Source organism: Hippichthys cyanospilos, chromosome 7 (assembly GCF_059441005.1).
Source record: "Hippichthys cyanospilos isolate Australia breed blue-spotted pipefish chromosome 7, RoL_Hcya_1.0, whole genome shotgun sequence".
Taxonomy (NCBI): Eukaryota; Metazoa; Chordata; class Actinopteri; order Syngnathiformes; family Syngnathidae; genus Hippichthys; species Hippichthys cyanospilos.
The window spans coordinates 3,885,759-3,899,125 of NC_142375.1; the positions used below are offsets into that span (position 1 = coordinate 3,885,759).

Sequence of the window (13,367 nt, forward strand, 5' to 3'; positions counted from 1 at the left end):
ATTTGATTTGGCAAATTTTCAATTCCATTTGATCACAAATCCATTTTATCCGGGCCGGCAGTGCATGATTCAAAAATGTCACTATTGTAATCTCACCTTTAAGATGATGTGATTAGTTGAAAGCATACATCTGCTCATCACACTAATGGATATGAAAATAGATCAGGTTATCCATGCATACCCTCAAGTGGGTGTGCATGTGTGTCTTACAGGAAAGGTGTCATTCAAAAACCACCTACTCATCTTCTGCTGCTCAAAGTGATAACCTGTTCGATTTCACAGTCAAACACACAACATTTTGTGGAATCGTTTTGTGAGGGCAACATTTAACCACACAACTCAATTCCAAATCTATTATAATGCTCTTCTGTGTGTGGGGCTGAAGTCACCGAGGTGGTCAAAACACTCCTTGGTGGCAAGGCCCCGGGGGTGGATGAGATCCGCTCGGAGTTCCTAAAGGCTCTGGGTGTTGTCGGGCTGTCCGGGTTGACACACCTCCACAACATCGGGTGGATATCTGGGACAGTGTCCGTGGATTGGCAAACCGGGGTGGTGCTGCCCCCTCTTAAAAAAGGGGGTACGCAGGGTGTGTAAAGAATTAGGGCTCCACGATTATGCGCAAAACAATATTTAATTGGTCAATATTGAAATCACATTTATTAATCGTGATTATTCATCATGTTTGATCAAACATGTCTATTCATTGCCTATTTTTCAACAATAAGTTCATAAACAAGGCTTCAAGGCTTGACATTGACAAATAATAATAAACTAAAATAAATAAAGTAAATCATATTTAAAACAAATTGAGCCAAAACCTGTCACACAGGGCAACACAGCTAACTCACTTGCTGAGTGCAAACCAATGAAAATAAATGAAGCCCACTTAGAACCAAGCACACTTTTTACTTTTAAGCAAATTTTAATCAATTAGCAGTCAAAATGTCATTTTTGGGGATTTCGAACCAAATGGATTCCAGTTTTTTGCCAATCCGATTTTTCGACATGGGTCTCATTCGACAGCTAGCATTGTATGTATTAGGAATCAGGTGAGAAACTCAACGTCCTTTCACACTGGTAAATAATATATTAGGGTAAGCAGAGGCTTTTTTCATGCAAACATGAGGGAAATATTGCCCCCTAATGGTATGATGACAAAGTGCTTGATTTGACATGTACTGTAGCTGGCTTTTTAAATGTTAATATCACAGAGGGTCAGCTTAATTAATCGAGACAGCCAATCTCGTGATCGCGATTAAAATTCTATTAATAGTGCAGCCCTACTGGGAATTCACCAAAATTTCAAACATGATTTTTTTTAGACCTTTTGTGGATGAAGTGCATGGGCCATTTCGAAAAGCACAAGCAGCTTTGGAGTATGTGTTAAGACTAGAGAGAGACTGTTGATTAAACTTGCATAGAAAAAAAAGACAGCACATAATTTTAGATGTGTGTGAACATGAGAGCTCTTAAAGTCCAAGTATGGGGCAAGTTCACATTCTTATCGAAAGCCAAAAGAGAACAAGAACACACAAAAAAAGAGAAAGTGGAAAAACAGGCTGATTAACTAAACTAAGGGATGAATTAGGAAAAAGAAGAAAAGTAATGAGCTGAGCATCCCCAAGAAGAGGGTAAGAACTCAAAGAGACCTTTCTATTTTGTTTTAATCCCCTTTTCGGCGTGTGGAGATTTGAGGTGAAAGAGATAATTCATTGTAACTGCCACCCCTCCGAACAAGCACGCACGGGTGTGTGTGTTAAAGGCTGGATTTTATGTGGCGTGATTAGTCAAATGCTTCACCATTTGTTGCATTGTCACCAGCCTGAAATTTAGAGCAATTTATCTTTCAACAATTTACTTTCTAGGCGTTTCAATTTTTCTACCCATCACTTTTTCCTCCCTTCTCACAAACATACACACATATTCACTGGCACAGAGGTGTTGGGAAGCTAGTGATATCGCGGCTGACCTCAGCATACGGCAACTTTCACATTATTTTTCATCTTTAGTTTGAATACAAACTCACAAGTTCTCACATTGCCTGCTTGTCCTTGCCAGCCATTTTAGTGCCTCCACTCAATGTGATGATGACAAAAAGGCTCTTTAGCTGTGTGTGGGTGTGAATGTGTATATGCATGTGTGTGTGTGTGTAACATTTGGTGAGACAAACACACCAACCCACTCAACAGGCACACACAACGGGTTGAATAGATAGATAGGTGGCAGGGAGGCCATATGGTTAGTGGTTTGACTGGGCTATCGCTCAAGTGCTGCTAAAGTACTGATGTAACTTTGAGCAAGACAGTATACAGGTCGCACAATGCACACAAGCCAGTGGTTCTCAAAGTAGGTCCCTGAAATAATTTGGGTTATTCATAAAAAAACAAACACACAACATACATTTGTGTTTATTTCATGTTATTTTATTAAATTGTAAATATTCATGTAAGTATTAATGACTCTTCAATAAAGCATTCAATTTAACCAGTTTAACTCATTCAATGCCCGGGACGTATTTTCAGTTTTTTTTTTGTTTTTTTTTTAAAGAGTCCAGACATTCAATTCTACATACTTAAGTATCAATTTAATACTTAATTATCTGGAAATTAAAGCACTTAATGTACTTAAGAATCGATTGTCTGGACTCATTAAAAACATGAAAATAGGTTCCTGGCATTGAATGAGTTTATTTTAAAAAGTATAATAATTTGTGTAAATGCATTTTGCTTCTTCAGTTGCTTGCTGAGGCCATGAAGCCAGCAAAGCTAAAGCGGCTTTTTTTTTTAAATGCTCTTTTTGTATCTGCAAATTGACCCAGTTTGTTAAAAGGAGGCATGCAATTTGCAATTTTTATTTTCTAAAGTTTAGTCCAGCTGAAAAATAACAAATAAATTTGTTGTTAAATTGAATACATTGGTGAATAAAAAAGCCACTTTATAAATTTAACAGCGCAAATACATCTTAAATGATATATATTCAAAATGTTTGAGAAGCCCTGCGTTAAGTAACCTGCAGTCATTATAATTAGACATAAATAATACCCCATGTACCAATTCAACACATGCATACTCGCACACACACACGCACACACACACACACACACACACACACACAGGTCTGAACAAGTGAGGACCAGCCTAAATGTCCTTCAAAATGTCCGCAATATGTTAGTAGAAAACTAAAATCGGTGCTCGCGTTGCCAGATAGGAACTCTCAGTGAGTGGGGGTGCGGCAAGCATGAGATGTTTGCTGACAGGAATTGCTGAACATAAAACACAGATGCACAAAGCATCTCCCATTTGACCATGCACACACCCAGTGAAAGGTGGAAGAAAAGCCTGAAAATTTGTTGGAATGATTGCGATGGAGATAAAGAAAATAAAGGCTGTCCACTGAGTCCAAACCATGTTCCCAAGCGCACTCATACAATCAGAGTGCACAGAATGTAAAATAATTAAATCCAAGGCTATATCTTTCTCTCTGCAGTCAGCATTTAATGTGGGTAAATAGCCCCTCGTCTCCTTGAAATAAAAATGAATGGTTTTTGGGCAGGGGGCAGGTTACCTCTGCATTTTAACATTTTACTTGTCTGCAATTGGCTGGAAAGCAGTTCAGGGTGTCGCCCACCTACTGCCCCAAGTAAGCTGGGATAGACACCAGCAAGTCTGCAATCCTTGTGAGGATAAGCGGCTATAGAAAATGGACGACGGATAGAAAAACGGAATTCACAACTAGAGTCTACGTGCAAAAAAGGAACAAGCAAAAATCTACATTGGAAACACCAATGTGAACCACTGCTGGGGAATCAACAATCCCGGGGAGCAGAGCCAGCAGAGGGATGCCATCAGAAGCGTAAACTAAGAAAAAGAAAAGAAAATACCATATTTTCCGCACTCTAAGGCCCACCTTCAATGAATGGCCAATCAAAAAAAAAAAAAAAATCGTACACTGTTTAAGGCGCACATTTGCATTCTGTTATGTATCCACTGCATGGAGCCGCTCAAAGCAATGTCAACTCAATGATCAGATAAGTCTTTCAAACTTTATTAATAGAATATAAGCTTTATCACAGCTCTGTTCACTCCAAATATGAATAAACAACAGATTTTTTTCTTTTTCCAGAAGTAATTTCAATGAGGTGGTGTTTTCATGACACAAATTGAAGGCTTTTAGGTGCGCATGGAATCAAAGCTACAGTGGTGGCTGGGGCTGCATTTGCATTCTGTTATGTATCCACTAGATGGAGCTGCGCTCAAGGGAATGGCTACTCAATCATCAGAAAAGTCAGCGGTTTATGCAGTCAGCGCATGATATGATCCTTATATAAGGCGCATTGGATTATAAAGCACACCGTCAGCTTTAAAAACATTTTTTAAAGGCTTTTAGGTGCGCCTTATAGTGCGAAAAATACGGGACTCACCAAGGAACCGAGGCTCGGAACAAGAGGTAAAGGAGGCGAGAATAACGTTAGCAAACTAAGATTATAATCCGACACACAATTGACATGATACTTATTTCTTAGGTTGTGAGCCATTGACCAGAATTCTCGTCACAAGGTTTATTTTTTTTTTTTTATAAAAAGGGTATCTGACACCCTTGACTAGTGCTTAATACCACTGTGGTGATAAACTGGGACCATCGGGTGGCAGTGTTGCTCACGTTAAGGAAGAAAGCAACACATGCTACACATACATGGAAATCAATCTTTCTTTGTCATGTATGACAGTTGTTCTCAAGCTTAAATAAATGAAAAATTGAAATATGGTTTCAGCCAAGTAACCCTTAATCAGTGTGCAGCATTTTGCTTTATATATAAAGTGTGAACTCTCTCTCAAAAAGAAATAATTATAAATAAATATTTGTCCACAGAAAAACGTTCAACTTAAAGTGTACTCCTTTGGGATCATTGTAGAGATCTGTTCCAAAAAATTAAATCATTACCTTGATAGGTAACAAGAGGTGGCACATGACAAGTGGAGCCATGCTAGTAAGGGGGGAGAATCTGTTTGGTTTTTTTTTTAAATGAAATTGAATAACCAACTGTCCATATAATTTGTTTTGTGAACGTATATTTTCCTGACATATTTAATTAATTAAATAATTATTTTAAAATGATTTTGTCATGTTTGTTGGAAATCTCGAGTCCCCCTGGAGTTCCTTCAAGTACCCGTACCCCCATTTGAGTGTACGTCATTAGGTGGGTGCCGCACAGTGTCTACAATGAGACAGTAGCGACATTAGCCTGTTCAATTCTTTGTCACGAGGTTGTACAGCCACAGCTTTTGACTACTACAGCATACAGTACTTGCATTTCAATTCAATCATTTATTTATTTTTAGTTAATCTTATATGTTCTTTTTATAAGCGAGTAGAAAAAAGCTCAAGGGATTTTTTTTTTGCATTTCATACAATTTAAGAACAAATGTTAAATTTGGTTACACATGGAGCCAAAAAGGATGTTATTTTACTTTTTTAAATTTACTTCACAGAAATATACCCCCCCCCCCCCCCCACACACACACACACACTCCGCAAATATCTACATATAACTGCTTCTGCGCTGAAATTAGATTGACACTGCTGCTCTAACCATGAACGCGGGCGTGCACGAACCCTGATACAGAAAAATCTGCGGAGGATAGACTTGCTAATGCACGTGATAAATTACTTACGTGCATTCTTGGATATCACTCCCACAAACACACCCACACACTCGCAAAGCAAATGCAAAGCGTATCCCACAAAGTGTGTGTACAAGTGCGTACGAGAGTTGGTGTGTGGAAAAAACGGAGGAGAGGGAGCAAAGAATGGAGGAGTTAAATCTCCCACTCGTTGCCTCGAAATGCAAAAAGCAAACTCCGACCCAGTGGTTCGGCAGCCAATCACTGTACCTCGTCAGCTCGCGTCTGTGGCTTTGGCTCCACCCCCAGAGCAGGAGAGCTCCACTATTTACCAAGGCAACTAGGGAGTGAGTGAGGGAGCGCAGCGGGTGCGCGTGCACACACACAGCTGGACTAGTAGGAGCAGGCGAGGCAAAACGCAAACACACACGCGCACACACCATTCTAATCTCTACGAAAGGTTGCGGCGGCCATGAGTAAAAATGAAGCGCGTGCTGAGATTTTTTCTGCAAACTGATAAAAGACGACAAAGCCGAGAGGAACGACGTCATCATTCCGAAATGTTCTCCCTCTCTCTCTCTTTTTGTGGGCTGATTTTTCAATAGCCATCTCTGGCAAGAAGTGAGATCTGGACACACCGAAGACACAAAGACAAGGAGATCCTGAACAAAAATCCACGCAGGCTTTACATTTGTTTCTGTCTTGACAGAAAGACAAAATAAGAGACTGCATGTTTTTTCCTGGCGGCTCATGGTCATGCGTTTCTGAAAGGATCCTATGTGTTTTGAAGAGCTCGAACCCCGAAACTGGAGTATTCACCATACAAGGTAAAGCAGTTTCTTCAATCTGTGCAATAAGTAGCAACACGCAAGGCGAGCGTGTCGTTCCGCGTGCACGGGGGCGACGGTCTCGTAAATTGTCTCTTGCTGTGTGACTTCACCGAAATTCAACTCACTAATAAAGCGAAACATTTATATATGTGGTTACAGTAAGTGTGAGTGAGTGTATTCGCCTGTGCTTGTCTTATAAAACAGTTAGGTCGACTCGTTCGAATTTGGTTATTGAGCTTCACAAAATACAGGCTGAGAAGTAAAATGTTTTTTTTTCGCAGAAAAGATTTGCATATGTAATCTTCTGCCATAAAATCTTCTACACAAACATACAGCATTTCATTATCTATTTTTTTTATTATCATTTTATTCTTTTGAAACATTCGCATTTAAAAAAACAGTCTCCATCCTTTCGCGATTTGTTTTTGGCTCTGATACAGGTTTTAGTTACTGCTTTCACGCAACAGGTTACAGCTGATAAATGAGCAAAGATGCAGCAAAGCCTGCAGTTGACCCCATGTCAAACAGCCTCGCACCATCTCATCTTACAGTATATTGATCAACATTTTTATTTGCTCAGTCAAAAGTCAGTACAAATGAACCCGAGGCCAGTTAAATTAACTTTCAGCAAAGCTCCTAATTACTTAATGTCATACTAACAATAGTAATACTAATAAAAATAATACAACATATTAATCAAATACATAATTGCATATATAACACATTTGATGCGTTTGGAATAAATTCAATCTTCAAGATATGCTTTCGATTATGTGGTTATTTTATTTGAGCAACAGTCAAAATGTCAATGGATAATGTAAATCATATTTGGGTACCAACCATCGTAGACAGCACAGAGATAATTCTGGACAAACTGCTTGCAGATGTCAAAGTGGTGTCAAAGTGACCAAGATGTATTTTATTGGCTTTTCTAGTTTGTGTGTGTGTGTGTGTGTGTGAGTGTGTATATGTGTTCATATATATGTATATATACATACATATACATGTGTGTGTGTGTGTGTATATATATATATATATATATATATATATATATATATATATATATATATATATATATATATATATATATATTTTTTTTTTTTTTTTTTTTTTTGTGGAGCATTTTTTTGCAAGTTAATAGCAGGGACCTGAAGCAAGGGTTTTTAAACAATAACTATCAATTGTTTTTCGTGTTTATTTTCTCAGCAATTTATATTTCTTAAATTCACAAGGTGTGCCGCTCGAAGGGGTATATGGACATTATGCGGCTCCTCCTCGTTCGAATACACCAACTGAATGGTGCACATAACCAGCCATTGCAGTAGGGATGGGCATCTTGTTGAGAACCGGCTCCTGATGTTTCAGTTCCTTGGTATCGTTTCGCATCACTAAGAATTGTCTTTTCGATATCTCGACGTGCGTGTTAACAACATGTGTGTTAAGTGTGTAACACAGTTAGTAGCACAGCATGGCTTCTCGCTGCATAAACCCCCAAAAGTTTGGTCACACTTTAAAGGGTGGTTGACAACAGAGCAAGTCGATATGCATATGCACACTCACAGAAGGCTGTTAAACTTATATTGGGTTATTATATTATTATTATATTAGATTGTCACTCTTTTAATCCCTTCTGGAGCGCTTGGCTTAGCTGCAACATTACCACGTCTTTCTTGTTAATACTTACAGTAGGTAATAGTTAAGGCTGTTTCGCCTTGTTATAAAATGTGCTCCTCTAACTATTCAACTAGTTTGAGCCTTGAATCAAATATAACGGTGTGTGCTTTTTATGGATGAGACGAGACACAAATTCCACCTGCTGATTTCACGTATATTGGTAGAACAAATCACTTGATCTGCATTGTATTGTAAAACTTTAAAGACAAAATTCAAACTCTGTTTTTTTGTATTTTAATCCCTTTCTAACTTAGCTTCAAAGCATAGTGATGCATTGTTTATGTTGTAGGCAAAAACAGTGCATTTTACAGTTTCAATGTTAATATTCAAATTCAAGATCAGTTGACTCGGTTAGAGACGTATGTTTAAAAAATAGATGGTTCCAGCGAGCCTACATCATTGTTATTGTGTATCATCTTGATACTTATTGATCAGAACTGTTTATAGACTTAATAATTGCAAATGTACAGTGAAAATTTGCATTAGCTTACCTTGTCATTATTGCTAGTTGCAACAGGGATCTTGCTGACAAGGTTTCCAAATACAGTCGGCCCCCGGCTTACGAGCACCCTGATTTACGAACAATTCGCCTTACGAGCGTGGATCAGGGAGATTTTTGTCCTCCGCTTACGAACAAACCTCTCGCCTTACGAGCAATTTGACATGCCGGCCATTGAGTATGTAGAAATGTTCTCGTTTAATTGCGTCAATAAAATCAACAGTAGCGACATCATCAATCATCAGTGGATACTTGTGGCAGTAACGTGAACGCTATTGGTCTTACAACGTCACACTGACTGTCTCACTCACGGTGTCTAAATATATTACCATTTAAGTGTAGTGTTTGTACAGCTAAAGGGAAAAACAGCTGACATGAAATTAAATGTGCCGATTGCAGGACAAAGAATTGTCATTGGTTTAAATGTGTGTTTTTTTTTAAATTAATTGTCAATACATTCCAACCGTTTAAAAAAAAAAGTGCGAATAATTATCAGTCAGTCACGGAGATGCGAATATGCTATTGGTCGATTAAGGTCACCCGGTCTCACTCACGGAGATGCTATTGGCCGGCGTCACATGTCAATCACAGAAATGCCGATATGCTATTGGCCGAACGCCTTTATCTAGCTTGAAGGGACAGGATGGAAGGAAGCAGAGAAAATTAGTGAAAAACGGAATGTTGTGAAGACTTTGCAAACTTTATCTGTTAGACATAGCTTCTAAAATTACTAGCAGCGGTAAAGAAAGAAATAAGAGGATGATGTTTTAGTATCTGCGTGATTTGCACCCTGACTGAAAGAGTTACTGTAACACTGTAAGACCAATAGCATATCTATCGCCGTGTTAACTTTGAGCGTTGGACTCTGCCCCCTATGCTTACACCCAGCTCAAGTCTCGTCGTTTCAAAGGTAAAAGCTATTTATCCAATGTATTTATCATAAAATGCAAGTGTACAGCAGATTATGTCACTCAATTTTAATATATGTATACAGTGTGTCGTTTTTACCTAAGGCTTCTGCGCGCGATGCACGCATTCACGAATTAACATGGGTTTGGATTGCCCGCTATACGAGCAATTCGAGACACGAGCGTAGCCGCTGAACGGATTAAGTTCGTAACCCGGGGGCCCACTGTACTGGTGAATCTACTGTAGAAAGCGGAAGCATATCTCCCAACGAATCTTCTAACCTCTTGATGTCGAAGTGTCTTCTATTCGCTAACTTCACGTTACTGTGGCCCCGCTTTAAATAGTTTGTCAAATTACTGGTCCTGTTTCGCAAATTGGAGAGCTTATTAGCTGTTTCGCACAAAGTGCACCCAACGATGATATTTTTCTTGTCTTTACTCCCAACACTGTATATACGGCAGAGTGGCGGCTATGTGATATGTGCACATGATCTTCTTCATTCAGCTAACGACGATTTGAAATTTAATACCGACATTTTGACATATACCGTAATACCCCAGCTGTAAGACACACTTGTGTATAGGACACACCCTTAATTTTGGGGTCAAATTATGGTATTTTCTATGATACAGTGTATACTGTAGATGCACCAACACTTTGGCAACAATGTAAAAACTATAGCAAAACAGAAAAAATATCATCTTTTGTTAACGCTTCATATATTCTAGAGTTCATATCTGTAAGTTATGTATTTGTTGTGGGTTAAGTTAACCGTTATTTAAGTTCAGCAGGCTCGCACTGTATTTTAGCTGACCGAAATTGTTCAGCACCCATGTTCCACCAAGTTTATGATTGTGTATATGCCAAAAGACCGCAATTAATAAACAAGTCAAATGGAATAGCTTTCCGTATTCTGTAACCTGTGCACACAGGGTCCATACCTTGCCTCTCTACATCAGTGCTCCCCAACTTTTTTATCACCACAGACCAGTCAACACTTGGGATTTATATTGCGGACTGGGGGAGGGGTTCTGGCTGCTCTCAAAACCACATCATCCTTCTCACTATGTATGTTCTCAATATGTAATATCGACAGCGGCCAGAGGCAGGACCAAAAAACAAATATCAAGCCCAAATAAAGGAACTGTTTAACTAAATCAGTTCCAAAACATTATTTTGGGTGCGGTTCACGCGGCTCGGTATAAGTTGATCCATGGACCGATACCGGTCAGGAGGTGGTTGGGGACCCCTGCTCTACATTGAATCAGCTGGAGACATCATAACTTTTACATGCTCCTCTCCATGTTAGTAATAGTCCTGTCCGTGAACGAGGATGGACTCGGCTGGTGGTTCAGTGTGCTTGCTTCTTGTTGAAGAGAATGCTGTAACGCGAGCTGCTTTTAGCTTGCAACAGGCACTTGTCTGATAACAGCCAACTGACATCCGCCCTATAGCTCGTCCCGTTATGGTAGTTATTGTAAGTAAGAATACGGCCAATATAAAAATGCACATCTCTGCGTCAAAACACCGATCAACGAATCAATCTTAATATTTTAAAGTGACTGTTTATAGGACGCACCCATACTTTTGGCCATAATTTTTTGGGAAAAAAAACCTGTGTCTTGTATTTGGGGAATTACGGTACATGATTTTTGGAACAACCGGAATTATAGTCTTGGTTCCTCTCGATTCCAGAATCTTGGTGCCCAGCCCTACTGTTGTCCAAAGGTGGGTTGTGGTCACAACCCAACACCGTGAAGGACCTTTGGCATTTGCCAGTCAACACACCAGGATGGGCAAATTTGCCACTGGCACCCTGTGCGCTTCACGGATGAGAGCAGGCTCACATTGAGTACATGTGACAGACATGACAGAGTCTTGAGAACATCCTTCGGCATGACTGGTTTGGCAGCGGGTCAGTCATGGTGTAGGGGTGGCATTTTTTGAAGGGTTGCACAGCCCTCCATTTGCTTGCCTGGGGTAAATTTACTGGACATTTGGTACCAAAATGAGCTACTCGGATCCCTTGTGAGACCATGTGCTTGCACAGTTGGCTTTGGGTTCCTCTTAATGCAGGATGATGCTAGTGACTAGCAGGGGGGTCACCAGGGGTCACCAACGTGTTGCCCGCGGGCACTAGGTAGCCCCTGAGGATCACATGAAAAGTCCGCAGACCTGTTCCGCAAATAGTTTACAAGTCATCAAACAATGTGATTTTGTCAGTTTTACTAACGATTATGCACATATGACATCCACATTACATATTACACTCGATTCAAACATTTACTCCAGATTTTTCTTAATTATTGTGAGAAATCAATAACATAATCTGTGTTTTCCCATAAACTGGTCGTCGTTGGTATTACTCAGTACCAAAGAAGTAGCTTTCGGTTTCAAAAAGGTTGGTGACACCTTGCAGTGTGTCAGATGTTCCTGGAAGGCATTGATGGGAGGCATTGAAGCGATGGACCGACGTGCCCATTATCCAGACCTGAGTTGGATTGAGCTCATCTGGGACATCATGTCTCACTCCATCCACCAATGCCCCATTGCACAACAGACTGTCCAGGAGCTTGCGATGCTTTAGTCCAGGCATGGGAGGGGATTGCTCCAATTCTTATTTTTCTTTTTTTTTTCAGTAGATTAAAATCTTTGAGGACTCATCATTTAAAGAAAACAACTTTTTAAAGATTTGCATGCAAAATTAAACACTGTTAAACACTATTTAAGCTATTACCGCATGGCTAATATCAGACCTATTGTTAGGGCAGTTCTTTCACCACATTAAGGTTCTTTTTATGAAAAATACTCATTTGCAATTTACAAAAGTAACTTTGCTCTGCCTATCTTTCGAACTTTCTTCCACTTGCTCTCAGTTCTCATCCTCTCTCCATCTCTCCGACCCTTCTGCCTGTCTGACCACTGATGGATCAGATCGTTTTTTATATTTTACATTGAGATTCTGGTATTGCGGCTTTACTGTATCGCATATACTCTTTTATTCATTTATAACCTTTTCCTGAACCGCAGGTTTACGTCGCTCTCTTTCTTGCAATTTTTCTTCCTCGAGGGCAGTAGACTGTATTTTCTAGGTTCCTCTCCCTAGATCACATGATTCAAATGATTAGCTCATCCACCAGCTCAGCAGGAGCTTGAAAATGATCGTAATTATTTGAACTAGTTGTGTTTGGAGGGAAGCATTGAAAATGTGCAGTATACCGGCCTTCAAAACCTGAGTCTATATTTTCTAGAACTTTGACACCTCCGGCCCCCAATAAGGTCTCATTGCCAAGGCGTGCATAAACACACGTTACACATGAGTAACGGCAAGGAGCTGTCTCAAGACCAGTGTAAACTTATTGTTGCAAAGCATAACAATGGCATTGGTACAGGGGCCTATTTGAGCTTCTGAATGTTCCTCAGAACATAGTTGGGCCCATAATTTGTTAGTGAAAGCAAAGCAGAGCACCGTAAATTTGCCTTGATCATGTGCTCCTCGCAAGATTTCTGACAGAGGAGTTCTTGGTAGTTGCGACATGTTTAATACTTATTTCAGCCGCTGTATAAGTAGTAGTTCTGTGCCAAATAGACCCAGAATCATTGCCGACAGAACAGATGCATAATGTTCTATTCAAAAGAGGCATACATATTTGAGTTAGGAAAACGGTAACCCCAGGGGTCATCTTTGGGTTTTCAAAAGGATGAATATGATAATATTCATATTTTTCCACATTTTTATATGGCCTTTTAAAACCTCAATACAGTATAACTCCTCTACAGAAAACTCATATTTGAAGCCAGAAATTTTTCTCAACAGGGGACTTGTCACTATAT

At 39.6% G+C, this 13,367-nt stretch overlaps 1 protein-coding gene across 1 annotated transcript in view; it reads left to right on the plus strand.

The window, feature by feature from the left end:
- Positions 1-6,310: 6,310 nt before the first annotated feature.
- LOC148420726 (teneurin-3-like) overlaps positions 6,311-13,367 on the plus strand; it is a 114,682-nt gene continuing 107,625 nt past the window's right edge. Inside the window, exon 1 of the mRNA XM_088418626.1 lies at positions 6,311-6,448. Coding sequence (XP_088274752.1) covers positions 6,352-6,448 — 97 coding nt within the window. The 5' untranslated portion in view covers positions 6,311-6,351. The remainder of the gene's footprint in view (positions 6,449-13,367) is intronic.